Source organism: Zonotrichia leucophrys, chromosome 26 (assembly GCF_028769735.1).
Source record: "Zonotrichia leucophrys gambelii isolate GWCS_2022_RI chromosome 26, RI_Zleu_2.0, whole genome shotgun sequence".
Lineage (NCBI taxonomy): Eukaryota > Metazoa > Chordata > Aves > Passeriformes > Passerellidae > Zonotrichia > Zonotrichia leucophrys.
In genome coordinates this window covers 44,112-65,269 of record NC_088195.1, presented here as the reverse complement: position 1 = coordinate 65,269, position 21,158 = coordinate 44,112, and the positions used below count along the sequence as shown (strand labels likewise).

The 21,158-nt window shown below is 41.9% G+C and overlaps 1 protein-coding gene across 3 annotated transcripts in view; it reads left to right on the top strand.

The window, feature by feature from the left end:
* Positions 1 to 450: 450 nt before the first annotated feature.
* Positions 451 to 21,158, top strand: part of MAGI3 (membrane associated guanylate kinase, WW and PDZ domain containing 3) — a 58,074-nt gene continuing 37,366 nt past the window's right edge. For all 3 annotated transcript variants that reach the window (XM_064732847.1, XM_064732846.1, XM_064732845.1), the window contains exon 1: positions 451 to 845. In XM_064732847.1, the coding sequence (XP_064588917.1) occupies positions 524 to 845 (322 nt within the window). In that variant the 5' untranslated portion in view covers positions 451 to 523. The remainder of the gene's footprint in view (positions 846 to 21,158) is intronic.

The window sequence follows — 21,158 nt, the reverse complement described above, 5'->3', positions numbered from 1 at the left end:
GACAGGAAACCCTGCCTGGGATTGGCACTGACTGAGGAGCTCCTGGCTGACGAGAGATACTACACAACGCAAGCCCTCGCTGAGAGGGGACCCTGCTGCAACGGGCGCTGGCTGGAGAACTCCTGCCTGAGGGGATATCCCGGCCTAGCGGGGGGATTGCCTGAGGGGCTCTTTCCGGAGCAGGGGGCCACATCCGGAACGTGCCGCAGGTCCTAGAGGGTCCCGGCGGGGCCGAGTCTGAGCCCCCTACATGCCCCGCCCCGGGCCGGCCGGGCCCGGCCCAGTACCGCACAGTCTGTGACAGGCAGCCCCGCGCCAGGAGCGCGTGCCGGGCGCGGCAGGCCGGGAAGGGCGCGGCCAGTGAGGCCGGCAGGGCGCGGTGGAGACGGGAAGGGCGGAGACTGGAGGGGTGGGGCCCCGAGGCGGAGCTGGGGCGGCGCGGCGGGGCGCAGTCGGACGGCAGCCGCGGCCGGGGCGGGAGCGGCGGCAGCGCCGGGTGGGTTGCGTCGCCCCGTGTTGCGGCATGTCCAAGACCCTGCGGAAGAAGCGGCACTGGCTGAGCAAGGTGCAGGAGTGCGTGGTGTCCTGGGGCGGCCCAGCGGGCCCCGACCCCGATCTGCTGCGCGGCGGCGCCGAGCGCGGCGAGTTCCCGTACCTGGCGGGCCGGCTGCCCGCGGGCGGCGAGGGCGCGCCGGGCCCCGCGCTGCTCTCGGGCAAGGCGCCGGCGCCGGGGGACGTGCTGCTGGAGGTGAACGGTACTCCGGTGAGCGGCCTCACGCATCGCGACACGCTGGCCGTGGTGCGGCACTTCAGGGAGCCCGTGCGCCTCAAGACCGTGCGCCCAGGTGAGCGCCCCCGCCGCCGAGCTGGACTGAGGCCCTCCTGCCGCCGCCCAGCCGGCCGCGCGTAGGCCTGGCCGCGCCGGCGCCCTGCGGGGTGGCGGGAGGGCCGCGGCGGGAAGCGGCGCCCGGAGGCAGCCGGGCGGAATCCGGGGCGCGGGTGCCCCGCTGGGAAAGTTTCCGCGGGTTCAGGAAGGCGGCACTGCCGAGGGGGGTGATGAAAGGCGAGAAGCTGTCCCGGAGTCCCGGGGCGACCCCAGGACGGTGCTCGCTCCTCCGTCCCGTCCCCGTGGCTTCTCCCGAGGCTCTTCTCCCTGCCCGGAATGCCCGGCTTGGCGCCGCCGCGCTGCGGTGTTTGTGCGGGTGTGACCCTCTCGGGCCTCCGGGTGACTCAATGGCCCCCGGAGGGTCCGGTGCCTGCGTCCTCCTCTCGGAGGTGCAGGAAGTGCTTTCCGTGCTGTTTATATAATCCGCTGCTTGCAGAGGTCGAGGGTGGCTGGGGAATGGCCGGGATGGAGCACCGGACTGCCATCGCTTCATCCTGTTGGTTTCCCATTTGGCAGAGATAAAGCCCTGAGAACAAGTTCCGGCTGTTATTTTTTCCACAGATTTGTATTATGTTTGAGTACACTTCAATTAACTAATGCTTGTGGTAAAATCATATTTATCAACGCGCCTGTTAAATGTCAGATTAATGCTGAATAGTGGCACCTGCAGCTGCATGACTTAATTCATGGGCTCCAGAGGTACCTACTGCTTTCTTGGTCAGACAACCTAGATGTGAGCCTGCTGCCTTATATGAAGGTGTCTTGGGAAAAAATATTTTTCTTTGAATCCCAGTGGATATCAGTATTTCTATTATAGACCCCCTACGATTGGGGTCTGTAATATTTCTCATAGAGCTTCTTTGCTGAACACTTGTCTTGTTCTTCTTTGGTAATTGCTGGGTGCTATTTCACTTCATGTAGTACATATTTTAAGTCAGGTTTTCCCTGTTTGACCACTAATGGAAAGTTGTCTTCTATGTAGAGACTGTGCTCTTGGTCCTGATTCATATGACTTGCTAAATTAAAACAACAATCAAAAAAAATGAAAGAGACACACATCTTAAAAACACCTACAGAAGCCTGGTAGGTTTTGCAAAAGGTCTTAATTTACAAAATTGGAAATCCTTTCTGAAGGGAGAAAATGGAAAAGAACAAACAGCTGCAAGTTAGATGTGAACTAAGAGGATTTTAAAAAGAGGGACAAATTGTTCAAGATAGAAAATAATCTCTTCTTAAAAGAGAAAGCTTCTGGAAGATGAAACTATAGATCAAAGGGATTTCTTGTATTTCCTATGGAGGGAAATAGGAATTTTCTTGTGCTGGGAATTTCTATAGCAGCTATGTCAAACTGTCAAAACTGCCAAAAAAAGATTTAGAAGAAATTGCTGAAATTAACAGTAGAAAATGGTGAGAGCCAGATGATGTTCATGAGGACTTCCAGGTATCAAGTATTAATAGTAGTGTGTTACCTGTTCCTTAAATTCTGGATGGTGCGGAAGGAATAGGAGTGGGGAATATAGAGTACTGATGAGAAAAGGATCCAGATCAACAGAGGCTGGTTGGTGATTCCAGCAAGTTGATTAAAATTTGAGTTTTAGAAGAGAAAGAGAATACTGGGGATGTGAACCAATAACACTTAATGAGGAGAGTGGGCTGCTTTCACTGGCTGGTTTAATCAAATCTGAGTATTTTGGTGAGGTGGATTTTCAAGTAGGCTTTCAGTAAGGCATCACTGACGTGGATGAAGATCTTGCTGAGTGAGCATGGTGTGGCACTGTAGCTGCCAAAATACAAGAGCAGAATTCTCCTGTGGCTTAGTAACTGGTTAAAACAGAGGAATGGTTTTTTCAACAGAAGAAAACTGCTGCTGGAGTCTTGTAAGGACCTGTGCTGTTTAGCATAGTCATCTAGAGCTTGTAAACCTAATGCTGGTGAGTTGCACAAAGAGAGAAGTAGCATTTTTGTGCTGATTTTATGTAACTTTTGGAACAGATAAAACTGAATCTTCAGATCCAGCAATTTTTCCTATACTGGAACATATGTACCACATCAGATGATATTTGTAGTCCTTTTCTCTGTTAGATTAGTGTCCTTGAATACGGTATTTTAAAACATATTGGTTTTTGGTTGTTTTTTGCAAGGCTGCCACAGCTGTTCAGTGGCAGTTTTCCAGTCAGAGTATATGTAATTAGGAAAGTTGTTGACAAGGCATTCTCTACGAAGACCAATGACTTTGAATTTGGCTTCCCTTTTGATCCAGCCATCCAAACCTGCCAAGTTTTGGAAGGCATCTGGGAAGGCGCGTAGGACCATGTGGGTGGTTGAGGTGAAGGGAGTGAGGGCCAGGAGCTGGTGGTCCCTGGTAGGCACATAATGTCTGAATTCTCAAGGACATGTAACTGCGTTACTGCATTTCGAGGTACTTTTGTGTGCCCCATGGCTCTTCAGGCTTGGGTGCTATTGGGACAGAAGTCTGAGGGGATCCAGTGTCAGGGGTTGACAGTGAGGGATTTGTCTCTTTGAATCTGAATTGTAAGGTGTTTTTAAGGTCTTGATGCTCACAGTCTGCCTGTGCAATTTAAAGCATGAGTTTGGTGCTCCATCTTCCTGGTGAAGTCTGTGCAGGTGACCTGGTGACCTTCGGCAGCAGGATCTGGACTGCTTTAGTTCAAGTCATGATATAGTCACTCCCTCATTAAAGGTGGTAACAGCTTTAGTTGACGGCAGTAAAATCTGTGATACTTCTTGCAGACTCATAGAAAATTTTAAATGGAAATTTCAAAATGCTGTTTAGGCTTGTTTGATAAGACACTTGAAGGATATGAATGTTAATTTGAATGCCATCTGTTAACTGCACATCACAAATGATGGACCATTTTGTTGGTTAAGAAATTTGTCCTTCCCGTTTTTGTTCTGTCTTTATTACAGAATTACACAATCAACTAGATTGGAAAAGACCATTGAGATCATCAGGTCCAACCTGTGACCTAACAGCATCTTGTCAACCAATGCCATGGCACTAAGTGCCACTTCAGTCTTTTCTTAAACACCACCTTCACCACCTCCTTGGGCAGTCAATCCAATGCCCAATCACCTGTTCTGTGAAGAAGTTCTTCTTAATGTCCAACTTGATTAGCTGAGGAGGGAGAACAAGGCCAGCGTGCCAGGGCTGAGTATCATGTCCCATGTGAGGATGGTCTCAGGGGTGTGCAGACTAGCCAGAAAACCCACAGGTCCATTATGGATAGGGATTGACACAGCATAGTCTGTGGAAGGCCAGTGTTGAGTACTCTGCCAGTGGCGCTTGGGACTGATGCTGGGATCTAAGCTGTCTAAATAAAACTTAAATTCTAGAGGAACTTTGAGATGATAACCATACCTCTGTTTATGTGTAGTTTATCATTATCATCTTGATTAGATGAGCAAAGCAGACATACAGAGAGCTAGGGCACCTTGTACAGTGGGGTATCAGTATGGATGTGCACGCAAGCTGCCAGGGGCCAGCCTCATCCTAATGAGTCCATTTATATTTTAGCCATGCTTGGATAGTGCTGGTTTTCAGCTAATTGCCTGCTTACATGCATTCAAACAATGGCTGATGTGTGCTTAAGGACCTTCCCTGTCTGGCATTACTTGGATTAGGGTATTAGCCTTGTAACTGGCCAGTGCTGCTGCAGAGTCTTGTATTTCCATTAGTGAAATAGAATGTTGTAGTCATATCCATGGTAATTGAGTGCTAAGTTCATCCTCTATAGGTACCTACTTTCCTTCCAGTACCTGAAAGGAACCTACAAGAAAGATGGATATTTTTGGAAGCACAAGTTGTGATAAGACAAAAGGGAATGGATTCAAATTGGAAGAGAGTAGGTTTGGATTAGTCATCAGGAAAAAATTCTTTATTGTGAAGCTGATGAGGCGTTGAAACAAGTTGTCCAGGCTGTCCCATCCCTGGAAGTGTTCAAGGTCAGGTTGGACAGAGATTGGAGAAATGTGGTTCTGGCGTAAAACTTTGATGGTCTTAAAGGTCCCTTCCAACCCAAACCAGTCTGTGATTCTGTGATTGCATAAAATTTATGGTTACATGCATATTCAAGGGCCCTGAGCAACCTGATCTAGGCGTGGTATCGCTGCCTGTGGTGGGAGGATTGGACCTGGATGGTCTTTAAGGTCCCTTAAAACCTAAAACCATTTAAGGATTGTGATTCTGTGGTGATTCAGAATTAGGCAGAAGGATGTTTGTATGTGCAAATGGGATTGCTAAAATAATCATCAGGACAACCCTGGGTGCCTACTTTCTTCACAGCAGCATGGTAACTAAAATACACCAAAACTAGATTGGAGACTTAAAGTAAGAAAAACTACTGGTATCTACAAGTTCCCCATTCTGCAGGCTGAGTTGCCAGATACTATGTAGGAAGGAATGTGTTCTCCTTCCAGATTAAGGAGCTTTGATGAATACAGCTACTCTGTGTCAATTACTATCCTTTCATGGCCACTATGAGGAGGATGTGGGAGGAAATGGGCAGTCTTAGGGCTCTTCCGCTTGAGAAATGTTTCCAGAGCACATAGTTTGGTTCCTTGGTTTTGGAGCGAATGCACCTTGGCTCCATTGTGTCAAAACTGATCTTTAATGAAAAATGCAGCAAGATGTAAAAGGATGAAAAGTCTTCTTCGGGTTAACTTTTTTTCAGTGCTCCTGAAGCTGTTAAACGATGATTTCCTATAGTTTTGTTTCCTACAGTTTTCTCTTCAGTTGTGGCTGGAGCTCTTCCTCCAGCTGGTGCATTTATTTTGTGTCTCCAGTCAGGATTACCTGGCCTCTGGTGAGTGTCAGTTTGTGCTTTGATTTTTATTTTTTTCCAGTGGAACACGTGGAGGACATCCCAGCTCATACTGACAGAACTGATGTGATCTTTTTCTAGTCCTTCATGCAGTTTTCAATAGGTTCAGTACACCCCAGTCCAAAGCAGATGTGTTGCTACTCCATGTGCACTCAACCATTGTCTGCAGTTTTGTGATGTGACACCTCTAAGTGCTTCAGATCTATTGCTTTATTAGAATTACTGAACATTAGAGCAGAGGATGAGAGGATTGACAGGTGGATGTACTCATACCAAACTGATTTTTTTAAGTCTGTGGCCTTACCTTCCCAAAGAGCTTTCCTGATCAAAATGTAATGGAAGCTTACAAGAAGACTACTTATTGCTGGATCCATTTTTTCACATGACTGTGATGAATCCCTAATGCCTCTGTTACCATCAGGAGTTAATGGGAATGTTATGACTTGGTTTGTGCATGGTGGGGGGTTCTTTCTCTGTTGCAGAATGAATGAAAATGGTGACAAATCCAGTGACTTGGAGCAGGATTCAGCACTTGAGACACAATATTTGAAGCCAGGTATCTGAGGTTCATTTACATTTCCTCTTGTGCTTGAGGTAGGCACAAAGCCTCCATGTGGGGGTAAACATTTGCTTGTGTAGCAATTAAGGCACAGAGGAAGGCGAGCCACACTCCCTGGCAATTTTCACAAAATTGGATGAATTCTAAAGGTGCTATGTTGAAACAGAGACCAGAGTACATACACTAGGATAATTTTGTCTCTCAGAGGACAGGCATTACCCTAATTCTGTGTTTCTGTGGAAGCTGGCAGTGGTGGAGCTCTATGATGGAAGAGAGGAATGTGTTACTCAGGAAGCCCAAGGAGCTGTGCATCCAGCTTAGGTCTCACAGCCCTTGGTGAGTGTTGGGTAGAGGCTACAGAGTGCTGCTGTGGGAAACTGCCCTGCCTGCTTGAGAGTTAGTGGGGAGTTGACCTGTTCTGGACTGCAGAGGAAAGCTTGAGTCATTTAATCATGCTACAAAAAGCCCAGAGCGTACAAGTTTGCTGTAATGAATGGAGATATCCCAGTTTCATCAGATGATGCTGTCTTGAAAAAGAAAACGGAAGGGGAAATGCTTTCTGCTGGAGGATGTTGTCTCTCTAAAACTGTCCTATATCAGTTTGGGAGTTGCCTTGCACAAAAAGCTTGGACCTTAAATGTATGAATGCAGAGGACTATTAAGCACTATTACCACTGGGTGTTAGGATGTTCATGTACTTTATAATCATGCTTCTAATATTCCTCTTTATATAAATGTACTCTTGACCAAGACCTTAGTCCCTTTCTGTTTCACATACTTCCTTGTTTAAACTTTACTCCACTGAGTGCTGTGGTAATGATCGCACCAGCGATGCCCTCTAATGATTCTGCTCTTTCTTGGTGTGGTCATTTCAGATGATAAGGTGGCCTCATGTGGCTTTTGCAACTAATTTGTACTTTGTTCTTCCTATCAGGAGAACGGTTTTCTTCTCTGTTTCCATCCTTGATGTCTCTCAGGAGAGACCCTGTAGGATAGTGCATTTATCTGGAACTGGTGGTGGGGCAGGTGGTGCTGTCTGTGTTCTCTAAACCCATCTCTTTGGATCCCCTGTTTTAGGGGAATCAGATTTTCACCAGGACTGAACAATCGAGTACTTGTATTCCAGATATTCCTGGAAAAAACTTTTCTTGTGCGGGTAGACAGTTTCAATTGAAATTCTTTCATATATGTTTATGTTGGCTTTTTACTGAGCCCCTACCAACCTTAGATGTCCATACCAGCAGAGATCTTGCTTAAAATCACTAAAGAGTAATTTTGCTCCTACTCTGCAATGGCAGGAGAATTTCTTTTATCTGTGAATGAAGTCAAGAATGAACTAAAGATGAACCTTTATTAGAAGTCATGATTTCAACAGCAGATTTAATCTCAATGACTTTTGTCTAGGTATGACTCTTCAGTTCTTGTCTAGATTTAATGAAATGCTAGTCAGTTGTAGGAAATGGCCATTTTTATCTCAGAAGATACAATATCCTTAATTTTTTAAAGGAAGTTTCATTTTGCTTTGATAAAGCAAAGACACTTTGAAACTAAACAGTCTTTTTGAAAACTTCCTAAAGTAAGCAAGTGATGCTCATATAACTTGTTATTCATTGTGCTCTTTTATTATTGAAGCATCTGCTTCAAGTTATTTTTCAGCTGCAAAACATAAAAGAATCTTAAAATGTGACAAGGATTGTACATTCAAATTTACAGGTGAAAAAATTATTCTAGTTTTCATTATTGCTCTGTTTGAAGATCTTTAAATTCATTCTTCTGGTTCTTGTTTTTAATTCACAATGCATCCTTTTAAGAAATATCTTGTTGTGTTCATTGGCTGTTAGTTAAATTGCTTCCTGTTTCCTGAATGGGAACAATTTTCTTCTTTGAAGCAACTGTATTCTTGAGAATACTAGATTTGAATTCAGAAAAATAGGATCTCTTTGTATTTGTGAGTAAATTACTTATGTAGTTCTGCTGAACAGAAGGTGAGAGGAAAAATGCAATAGGAAGATTCCAGACTTGTGTTGATCTGCTACGTCATCACAAAAATCAGAATTACTAGTAATTTGTCATCTCTGTTGTTAATTGGTGTTTGAATTTGTGTTAAATTGGTCTTTTTTTGGGCCCTCTGTGGGTCATGATGGAAATGGGATCTTCTCCCAGGTGCTATTTCAGCAGAAGCTGGATAACGTGGCTTCCAATCTGATCAGCATTAAAAGCCGGAGCAAGTACCTTACGTGGTAAGGGTGGTATCTTAGGAAGGGTGTTTGTCAAGGAGACACTAAAGGCGTTAATGGTGACAAGGGGGTTGTAAAACCTTTGTAAAGCTGTCCCCAGTTGTTTAAGGTGCAGATGCAAGTAGTTACACACGGCAGTGTTCTGCCATTAGCCCAGGTGCAGCTTTCAATATGAAACACAAGCCTTTTGTTCAGACTTATATCACTGTGCTAATGCAACCTGTTAAAATAATGATTTTGTGTGGAAATGCGATTCTGTTTGCAAAGCACAGCCAGGTTGTTAGTTGTAACTCTGACAGGAAGCTTTTTAAGTGTGTTCTCATGGCTACATTTAAAAAAGCTTGCTTAAAGCTACTTTTCAATATGTATGAGTCTCAAGCCTGTAATTTTTTATGAATTGGTGATTGTTCTCAGTTGAATGCAACTTCTTCAAATTGGAAATCTCTAGTGTGTTTACTATCCATCCTGTATCGCTCTTCACTTCCTGAATAGTGTAGTTCGTATAACTTGATCCATTGTAAATTATTTTCCTGAGATACAGTTAAAAAGTGAAATAATTTAAGTTCTGAATTGTCATGTCGCTTCAGGTACTTGTAAAAGCAAAAAGTAAAGCTTGAATTGTAGTTCTGTCAGATCATGGTGCACTTGAATGGTGGTTCTTACTGCGTTCTACTTCAGTGCTGTTTCATTATTACCTTTGGTAATAAATACAATCAGCCTGGCAGCTGGTGGCTGATGAATATGGATTGAGGGTGCTATATGAATATCAGCAGTATTCTGGGTTTTGGAATCTGGAAATGCATTTTCCATCAAAATGGTAATGAAGTATTCTTTAGAAAAGGTGGTAGAGGCAATTAACAAGGTTAATGTGGTCGTGTGATTGTCTGTTAGTATTTCGCTTCTTTCATTGAGTGCATTTGGAGCTAGTGAAGATGAAATCCAGACTAGTTTGCCCTGATGAGAGCCTAACAAAATCTGACTACAACCACAGTTGTAGTAGTACAAAACTGGGTTGGTTTGGTAAGGCTGGGACTATTCAGGACTGTCTCTGGCACTGGAACCATCACTGCCCTCTCAGCAGTCTTCCAGCCAAGGTAGGAGCAGGGCGCAGTGGCATAAACACCAGTGTTGTGTTTAGGTAGAAGAAACATATTAAAAATATCTCTTTCATGTTGCTGAAAGAAGAGATGAAAAAAAAAATTCTCTCTGAGGCATCTTCCTAATTACTGTTGGATACAGTGATGTAGTTTATTAAATTAAGTTGTTCGTGGAGGTACTGTTAGGCTAGAAAGTGGTTTTTTCCCTGGAGCAGTAACTTTCAGCTTCTTTATCTGAATTTTCCAGTGTCACCAGGTTTTGTGTGGCAAACTTAAGCCTGCTTGAAATCTGTCTGCTCCTCCTAAATAATTCAGTTAACACCGTGAGAATCACTTGGGGCATCTCGGTCTTCAGTGGCTTCAAGCTGGAACCCACTGCTGCAGGGTGTCTGACAGTGCTGCGGCTTCTGGCAAACGACCAAAAATATTCCCAGAAAGAAATTTAAAATATGGGGTTTAAGGTATTTGAGTAGGTGTTAGATTATTTGTAAATATGTCTGTCTTAGCCCATGAAATCAGGCAACTGGGTGAATCCAAATAATTAGTTTTAATTCTTGGTATTCTAAGAAAAAATTACCTGATTTGGTTTTATCTATAAAGAACATAGTCTTGTAAGTCATTGAGAATGAAATTCCTGTGGTGGTTAAGACTGTTAGTAAAAGTTATAACGAATTAGACAAAGCAGCAGATAGGCAACTATGTGCTTTTCTTTGTGTGGTGTTTTTCACAGAGTTAGCTTGAAGATAAGAAAAGGAAGAATGTATTAGAATGTGGTCTAGTGGAAGGTATCCCTGCCCATGGCAGGGGGTGGAGCTAGATGAGCTTTAAGGTCCCTTCTGACCCAAACATTTCCAGGATTCTCTTATGTGATCTTTAGATGACTGGGTGGTTTGCTGTCCAGTTTATTAATCCCTGTAAAAGTATTGTGTTCCTTCAGTAGTTGCTATAGTTTAGTCAAACTTTAGGAAAAAGCATGCATGGTGTTTTGGGTGTGCGCTATGGGTTCTGGACGCACAACATGTATCAGAGGAGGGATATTCAGCTTAAAACTTAGTGAGTCTGGGCAGTAAAATCACTCTCTTAAAAACTAATTGAAACACAAAGCAGAAGTGCCTGTTTTCATATAAGATTTCCTTTTCCCTACAGGAGGTTTTGGAAGATCACAGCAAAAGTGTAACTGAAGCAGAAGTGAGGGCCATGTGCTGTGTCTGGCACGTTTCTGGTGTTTGTGCAGCTGGTTTTGCCCACTAGCTTTGTCCTGCAGCTGAGTATAGAGGTGCATGTATGTAACTTACTTCTTTTGCTGACATTATTAAAAAACAAAGCATAAACCCATTGATAAATAATTTGAATTTTGTGTAAGTTGATGTGCTGATTAAGTACTTCCCTCCAAGTTATTTCTATGAAAAACCTATGAAATGTTTCTGTGATTTTAATTCTATGCATTTAAAAATTATTTTGACACAGTTTTTTTCCCAAATAGACAACAATAACACCCAAACCACTTAAACCATCTCCCTCTTTGAGATTTCATTGCTTGGAGATGCAACTTTGTTTTGGTTGTACACCAGGTTTGTCATGACCTTGTTGCAGCAAAAAGCAGCAAAGTGTGCTGGTACTATTCATTAAATGCAAGAGGATTAACATTCAGTTTATTTCCTCTAAAACCACAGAACTATCAGGAAATAACTAAGCCTTAAAGTTTTAGGTTTGTAGAAATGATTTCCTCCTAATGCGTGTACTTGGCAGGGGGGCAGTGGAGGAATTTCAGAATCCTGTTATGTAAAAGAGAGTCAGAGCCCTGGGAATTATGTTTAATGGCTTGTTTCATCCTTTATTGCTCTAAAGAATTCCTCAAAAATCAGCTGACCAAAAGTACCAGGGAAGTATTTTTACCTCTGTTGCTGCAACTATTATCTCTCAGTAATTTCACTAATCTTCTTTTCAGTGAGATTAGATTGGAAATGCTTTGGTGCAGGGAGGACTTGTTTGTGAAAATTGCTTGGTGCTGTGGGTGCCATCGAGGGAAAATACCAGTAAGTAAACAAATGTGGTGTTCCAGCGCTAAGGAATGTATTGAAAGATGTACTGCCTTGGCTTTCCTTCTAGTTGTCAGTGCTTCCTTGGAATATGACGTTTGGAATGTGAACTTCAATGAATTGTATTTGTCATATTAAAAAAATACTCATGACATAAGTTTGACAACAAAATTGCTGTGGTTTTCTTTCATAGCGAGTGTTGGTCCCTGTTTAAAAAAAAAGACAATATTTAAAAAAAAAAATTGTTCTAACCCAGACTATGCTATGATGATTCTATGACTTAAGATCTGACATATTCAGATGCCACTTATGCATGTACTTTTTGTTTCACATGGCAATAATATGCCATATGTACAACTAAGGTATTTTTAAAATGTATTCCCTGCTAGATAAGGTATGAACTGTGGATGGGTGTGTGTAGCTGGGGGTTAAACCATGCAGAACAGCTGAGGTAATAGCTTGAGCTGTGTCCTCTTACACATTTTGAAAAAGGCAAGTAGTTATGTCCTTGACACACCTGGGTACTATTATTAAAGTCTATTTAGTGGTTTATTTACAGGCAGCAACAAAACAGTTTTACTCAATACAGGGCCTGAAGTATTGGTCATGTTGTGGAATTACAGACTACACAACTTGCAGGCTTTCCTCTCTGCCCTAGTTACTCACTCTAAAAAAAACTAATCCTTTGGATTTTATTTCCCTCTCTGTACAGCAGCAGTGAGTAATTACTTTTCTGTAGTGAAGGTAGAGATGCTGGAAAACTTTAATTAATGCTCATTAGGAGAAGCTGCTAGCACCTAAAGGAATTCATTAGAGGAGGCCTCTTAATGTTCATCAGAACAGCAAATAAATGCATTGAAGTGTTATTTACACTGTACTATGTGGTATATTTTTCTGTTCTGCAAAATGTTTCAGAATATGTGGGTCCTCCACAGCCAAGGATGTTTTTTAGCCTCTTTAGTGTCCAGATTCAAAATGAAGTTTAGGTTTATAGCATAAATCTCTTAAATCTCCTGTCACTTTATCAATATGGAATTGAGGAACTTAGGAGAAAAGTTACATATGTTGGCTCAGCCGTAAGGTACCACACTGGGCACGCTTCACTATGACTTAGTTTGGGTGGCTGAATGGCCTTATTAATTTGAATTTTTCATGTTATCTTTCTACCATAGTAAATAGCTCGCAGGAGGTGCTTGAGAACATGGTGACAACTTGTTTTGTGCCCCAGGGCCCCTGCGTAGTGCCAACAGGAGTGAAGAAATAACATCACCTGTAAGCTGACATGCAGGTTTGGGTGTCTTGGGTTGGAAATAACCTTGAACTTTCCTCCCAGAGCAGCCCAGACAGCAGGTGAGATGCCCTGTGGCCGCAGCTCTGGTTGGCTTTTGGTGTCTCCCTCTTGGTGGGTGCTGGTCAGATCTGGTGGGTTCAGAGTCTGCCCTGAGTTCATTTAAACTCAAGTTGTGGTTTGAACCTGAAGCTACAACTTTTTCTAAATCAGAGGTATTTTTATTGTTGAAACAATGTTCTTAGCACATTTTTTTAAACTTAAGTTATTTGCACAGCTCTTCATTTCCAGCTGTTAGCTGTCTGACACTGGAGCTGGCACTTGCCTCATAAAGAAGCATTGGAAGCATTTGTGTTACTCCAGCAATTCCTATCTGAAATACTGAGAATTGGAACTCTATGGAGACTGGAAAACTCTGTTACTGTGCTGTGATTCGCATGGTTTTAATAGATTTTGACACAGTCAGATCTTACCACAAATTCCGTAACAAAATACAGGCAAGACATGTGTCTGGTACGAAGCAGGAGGTTATTTACTTTCTCTGGCCTTTTCAGAGGGAGGGAACCTGAAATGAGGGAGCATGAAAACTATTGTGTAGATGAGCCCCTGTTTGAAATGTGGTGTTGGATACTGCTTAAAATGGAGTTATTTTTATCAGACATTGGCAGCTGGTCGGGGGGCAGTGGAGGATGGGATCTCCGGGGTATTCATTAACCTTTTCATCAGTCTGTATTTGTACACAAGTGCGGGTAGTGTGTCCACAGGGAAGTTGGAAAGTATTCAGAACTACCAATTGTTCTCTCAGTGAAAAGCCTACTAAAAATAGGGTATTCTTCCATTCAGGCATCAAAACCCAATCTCTTATGTGAAGTGCCCTGCTGTAGGAATAGTAAAAAAGCTTTTACATGAGGAAGTTCTTTCTGTGAGCTGTTTCTTACAGTGGGTGAAATGCAGCAAAAAGAAAAAGGACTGGAGTCACTTTATGCTTTATTGAATTACCTTTGGGTGGCAGGAAATTTGTTTGAAATCCTTATTTATTGCCTTTTGGCAAATAGATTTTTTTTTTTTTCTATTTGAACTATGTTCTTAAGAGGTCTGCTGCTCTTCCTGGTGTGGGGCGGCAAAGATGTTGGATATTAAGGAAACAGCAAAGACAGAAACAGTGTTTTCAAAAAAACATCCAGTTCTTTGACAGAACCTGGTGTTATCTAAAGATTTTGAAATTGGGACACCAGAATTGGGTGCTCACTTCAGACTGCAGTGATCTGAAAAGATTCAGCATTCGTTGTTTCTTGGCAGTCTAAGTTTTAAATGCTGAATGCAAGGCTTTTCTCAAATTCTAAATGCAAAGTGCTAGGCTTTTCTTATTTAATGAATAAGCATAGATATAAATAAAAACTGCTTTTTGAGGTAACAATGTGCATCTGGTTCAAACGCAGAAAATTTGCCTGCAACTTAGCTGGACCTCAGTGCTGTGGCAAATTATGTTAAGAAGCAGAGCATATTTGGAATTTTGCTGTGCAAAGACTATTCTTAACCTGCATGCTGGACTTGCACTGTTATTTTTTAGAGTAACAAATGATGCAGTTGGCCCTCTCCAGTCAGACGCTTCTGGTACCATAAATCTTCCAGGTGCCCTGTACTGGGTGGATGAGGATGTGCTGCACACACAGCACGGCCTTGGCTTCACCTGATTGCTCTGACAGTGCCTCTGGGAAAGCCTCGTTAAGTCTCTTAATAAGAATTTAAACTGGCAGGTAAAGACAAGCTAATCTCTATTTCATCCCATGATTTATTTGAACAGCAAGATGTCTGTTTCCTTTTCTTTGCTGTTGCCGTAGATCTGCCAATGGGGACTGAACAATGAATTTGGGAATTTTAATGGATTTATTTAGTAACAATCAAGTGCTTGCTATGTAATTGCTGACTAATTCTGACTCAATATGAAGAGTAAAATTAGGAAGGGTCTTGACTACATTCCAGTCACAGTTTTGTGAAATGATTAATGTGGTTAGGACAGGTGCCTGCTGTCAGATTTGTCCAATGTAATTCTTACGCTTGTAGGTGCAGCATGGGTTTTCATCACCTAGCTGAATGTTTTATTACATTGGTCAATTGATATGTAACATATACTGGTATTCAGATAAAAATATAACCTTTTAAAACTCTTACCTTCAGGTTCATGTGTGTCCTGGAAGTGAGGAGAAAAGGGACTGTTTTAAAAAGAGCCATCTACTGAGGGTAACAAACTCTGTGCTCTAGTGATCATGGAGCATTTCAGATTGAATACTGCAGATCCTGTATGGTCAGACAAGGATGATAGTAAAGGAATGATGCAATAAATACAGGAACAAGTTCTGTGCTGTTAATTCCTGTTGGGTTGCACAGCCATAGCTGCCGTCTGGTTAATTGTGAATTGCGAACAGAAATTGGAATTAGCTTTGCCTTCAAAGCTGTCTCTTTATTTGAAGTGCTTTCTTTCAAGGATTCCATTTCTGTGTCAGTCTTTAATTTAGTGAGCTCTCTAAGCAAATATAAATGACTCCAGCCTTTGGAAACAGCTCCATACAGATGCTGATTGGCGAGTTTCCCTAGTGGAATGCACTGCACTCTGAATGCATTGAAACTTCTGTTATTGTAACTGAGGACTCTTTCTGTCTCATGACCTAGACAGCATTATTATTTTGCTTACAACATTCACCTTGTGCCAAACATGGCTGTGCAAACATTAAGTTATAGAATTGCAGAATTGTTAAGGTTGGAAAAGACCATTAAGGTCACCAAGTCCAGCCATCAACCAGGACAAAACCATGTCCTCAATCAATATGTTTTTTAAAAACCTCCAGGGATGGTGATTCCAGCAGTTCCCTGGGCATTCTTAATTGAAATAACGCAACTGGTGCAAGTTAATCACTGAATTTAATGGCATATCAGTTGTTGCAGATGTCTGCTGGGGAGCAGTTGTTTGCTGCCCTGTTCTCTAGACTTTGATTCTTGTTCACTGCTGAAATGTTTTTTTTTTTTTGTCATTTATTGTACTTGGAGAATGGCTAGTAGGTAGCTTTGAAGCTGGCCAAAGTGACTGTGCCCTGACTACAGCCGTGGCCCTATAGGATTTTCTAAAATCAGATGGTTTCGGTTTTTGAAGTGTGTTTGTACATGGCTTGTGCTGGAAATCATAGCATAAAAATGAAGTTACTGTGGATTTGTTGCCTGTGTTCTTTTTCTCTGCCTTGAGTAGTTCTAGTTTATTGTATAGAGTAGTGGAAGAAGTTTGCTCTGTAGTTACAGATAATTGGAAATACAGCTGTGGTGTTCCCCATGTAGAATGACCTCTCCATAGGTGAGGAAGTACTGACACATGCCAGCTAGAACTGAATCCATTGTACAACTGACCACTGAAGAGCAAGTCTTCTTTTAATGTTCAGTAAATTCCGATTATGAAAATCAAATTTATCCTTTTAATGAATAGGTTATTTGCCCATTTTTAATGTGTCAATCTCTTAAATGCAGGTGGTCCGAACACTTTATTGCAGAAGTATTTCTTGGAAAGAGATCATCATATTGCTGTTATATTGGAGTGGTTGTGTGCATGGCCAGGAGTTGGACTTCACAATCTTGTTGGTTGCTTCCAGCTCAGGATATTCTATGATTCTGTGATTTGGTTATTAATATGAAGGTGTATGTTTTAATAGCTGTTGGTTACCAGCTTCTTTTTCCACATACTGACATCTTCCGTTGAGACACTTCTGTTGCTAACTACAGATAGATAAGGAAAAGAAATGCTGAGAAACAGATGTTGCAAGACCAAGTACCCAGCTGTGTGCTAACAAAATGAATGTCATGGTGATTAGTTAACAATTCTTTGGCAGGCAGAGGCATATGTAAAACAGTAAGCACAGCATGCGGAAATAATAATATTAATTTAGGAAAAAAAAAAAAAAGGAAATTTCTGAACATTAAACATTGGCAGCATCAGTTCAACCACCTGTCTTCCTGAAGAGCTGACTGTATTTTGGTAAGTCATACCAAGGTCAGCCAAGCTGATTTTAGAACTGGTTTTAGTCATATTTTCCTGCAAACTGGTGATGGGGAAGTCCATGGGTTTTTCAGGTTAAATGCTGCATCAGTAATGAGAAGAAGTCTGTCACCGTCAGCTGTCTGGGTTTGTTAGAAATTCCAATGACTGTGCCAAATAGTGAGGTTGAGCACCTCTGGCAGCTCTTTGAACAAGCCATGGCTGTCAGTAGAATCCTGCACCACTCCCAGACATGCTTTGGAGCTCATCAGTCAGCACCTCTGGTGTATTTGTGCCAGGTTGGCTGCTGTGACCTGTGTTCCTGCAGGAAAGGGCTGTGATAGGATGTGCCAGCACTGCCTGGGCAAGTCCAGCATGCTTGTACTTCACTAGAAAGCAGCTGTATCTCAGCAACTGAGCAATTCCTCTATTGCTGGCATCCAGCTCCTCACTTGTATACTCCTTGGAGAAAGCACTCTTTTCATAGTTAATTGAAAATCCTGGGTTCCATAACTAAAAAGTCTTATTAAATGAATAGTGATGAAATAATAGGCTATCTTGTGCAAGCAGAAAGAGAAATTCCTTTACTTTTTAATATTATGTGATGATTAACTGAATATGTAGGGAAATGGTTCTTCTTTTACTTGATTACTTAAACAACCGCCTGTGATAAAGATTGTAAACAGAGGCTTCCCTGGAAAATTGGGTTATAATAGAATTGGAGTTCATGCAGTGACACCAGAGGGATTCATGGATGTGATAGATCAGCATGGATCAGTGTCTCTGCTCTTTGTGGGATGCTGTGCTGCACACTGGTGTGCCCCTGGCCCTTGGGTGTTGCAGCACACTGAGTAAAGCATCCCTCGGTGTAGAATTGCCGTGTGAACTGTGTGAGTCAGGCACTGACATTAGTCATGGTTGGTACACATCTGGACTTCCAGTGATTTCACTGACTGCCTGTGTTGTGCAGTGAGCACTGTGGGGGATTGTTTTCCAATTAAAGTGTGAGATGTCTCTAATACTGCTGTGACACAGCACTTCTATGGGTTTGATCAGAGGAGTGCTGCCCTGGCATGTAGATCTTGGTGATTCCAGGTTCCTGAGAGTCCTGCAGAGTGTGGTGAGTCACAGCAGTGCAATCTGCAGCCTTAAGCATCAGCTGTCCCTTGGGAATGCTGCAGCCCATCCTGCAGCAGTGCTGGGATTTCCCAGGCTCCTTGAAAAGCCGTTTGCAGGAAGCTCTAATTCCTTCATAAAGGTTGCATAATGACTCGTTTGTCAGAGCAGGAATTGCTCCTTTACCCTTGTGCTCAGGGGGGCTCTGTGGTGGTGGGACCTTGGGGAGGGGAGATCTCATGGGAAAGTGGCATTGAGAAGCCACTAAAATGCCCTTGGGTGACATTCCTGTATGGAAATGATATAATATAATATAATATAATTATTATATATAATTATATATATTATTATATATAATATAATATAATATAATATAATATAATATAATATAATATAATATAATATAATATAATATAATATAATATAATATAATATAATATAATATAATTATTATTGTAATTATATTATATATAATTATATATAATAATATTATAATATAATAATATAATATAGTAAAGAGGTGTTATACTTGCAGGCAGTGCAAAGCAGCTATCTTCAGAATGAGGCTGGTATTTAAAAGCCCAATTTGCTGTTGTGTAAGTTAGTTATAGGTCCAGCTATGACAGTCCACCCACTGCTGCTCCGTGACACAGCTAGAGGACACCTCTGCTGGGAACATTTTCTGTTTTCCATGGTGGATGGTCACCCCACAGGTTTGTCTGCTCAAAGGAGAACAGGCATGCAGCATCTTTGTCAATAGTGTTTTCATCAGACTCCTGCCCTGCCAAACTCCATACTGAAATAGGTTAGTGGGCCTAGACATTATGCAGAGTGTAATTGCATATCTTGATTCCTATGGAAAGTAGGCTAAAAATAAACCTGTCTGTGATTTGCGTAAATTCTATTCTAATCTGAATACTCAAAAAAGGTCTTGACATGTGAACATGTACCCTTCTGCTGGGAAAGCAGTGCCAAGTCCCAAGTAGATTAAATGGCTTGTGTAACAGAGCAGCTGCAAGGACATTTTTCTCTGGGGGTGTTATTGAAGTGTGTCGTTCTGTATAGCTGCACGCTGCTTAAGCAATGCGATACGGTATGTTAGACACACGTCACATCTGAAACATGCTGCACTCTCTGGACAGACAGAAGGATTGGCAGTTTCTGCCAAGCACTATGACAGGTTAACCTGCACAGGTGTGCTGTGTGCGGTCCCTTGTTGCACTGTGACATGGAGTAATATTAAACGTCAGTAAGTTTGAATTTGCACATAAGCTGGAGATTTCCAAAGGGAAGCATTAATATTAGAACAGTCAGGGGACTCAAGTAACATTTTGTTCAGTTGGATATGTTAATTGTGCTTTCCAGACCAAATGGGTTTGTTTGCTGTCTCAGTAAAGCATTTTCTGTAGTGTGAATAAATTAAAACCTCACATTGTAAATTTAAGGGAATGAGTGGAAGATTATTTATAAATTGGGAAAAACAAGCCATAGTTAGCCCTAGGAAAATCATCTCCATTGTCCAGATTACTTGTCTTCGTTTTGGTGCTCCACTTTTCAATTAAGAGCAGACTAAATGATTTATGTATTACTGTAACCTGTGGCAGCTACAGAGGACTACTATTTCATGGCTGTAGCTTCACAGTGCAAGTGTTGCAGCAACAGATACTACTTACCCAGAGTAGCCTTTGTAGTGTATTGAGCTGCACAATGATTAAAACTCAGCGAGGCCTTGAGTGCATAGTTAAGGAGTTTTAATAAAGTGCTATTGTTAAAACAATTTTATATTTTAATTTTTTTAACTTGTCTTTGTATTACAAGTTCTGATTGTTGCTTTGACCTTTTAGAGTGTTGTAACATCCTTTTAACATGTTTGAACCCATTGGTGTGTTGCTGTACCAGCTCTATCACTTGCATGGTGGTCTGAGTAGATCATGATCAGGAAATGGCCTCAAGTTACACTGAGGCCAGGGTTTATACTAGATGTTGGGACATTTTTTTCCATGGGAAGGGTTGTAAAGCTTTGGAACAGGCTGCCCAGGGAAGTGGTGGAGTCACTATCCCTGAAAGCATTCCAAGAAACATATGGATGTGGTACTTCAGGACATGGTTTAGTGGTGAACACAGTGGGTGCTGGTTGATGGTTGGACTTGATGACCTTAGAGTTCTTTTCCAACCTTAACAATTCCACGTTCTGTTCTGTTCAGTGTGTTTGATTCATCTGCTGTTGTGGTGTCAAAAGCCTGTTTCCTTTTGTGCTTTACGTCCCTTTGTCACTTTGAGAGTCATAATTAGATCTTGTGAATCACATTTGGTTTTTGTGAGATGTTTCAACCTCCCAGGCTGGGCTCAGGGATTTTTCCATGCATCCCTGTAAATCCTTTTCTCTGTCTCAAACCTGACAGTGGCAGAGGCTCACAGGGTGCAGTTTATCTGGATCCTTGTACTTTACCATCCCTGTCAATGCATCTGACTTGAAATGGAAATCATGGGCCAGTTTACCCCATTTTTGAAAATACAGCAAATCTTTATAAATAGGCAAAATGTTGTTAATCTGTTCAGTGTTTTTTCACTTCTTGAGAAAATATCAAATTAAGGGGAAGTCTCCATATATAATAAAAAAGGTCAAGCTTCCCTTGTGTAAAGTTATTTTGAATTTTTCTTTTTCCCCACTATAAGTTGAAGGAAATGGTTATGTGTGCATTTTATTTGAAGCCCATTCATTATTTTAAATTACTTGAGTTCTGTGTATATCTCCTTCAGCGTCTGATCTTCAATCAAAAACAGCTGCACAGACTTTTCAGCCTTGCTGTTCTCCCATTTAATAATAGAACATTAAAATACTTGGCATTATCAGAGTAAACCCTGGTCACTGGTAATTCTCCTAACTGTATTCCCATAGTTAATGGATTTTTGTGTGCATGCGATGTATTACTGTAATCATATCTGAAACTGGTGTGTGTGAAGCTGGAGTCTGAAAGTTTTAACTACTTAACTCAAAAGAATTTTCATTTAAAAATCTTTAAGGTTGTAGGCAATTCATTAGGCTATGCAGGTTTTTTTTACTGCCTGTGCAGGGC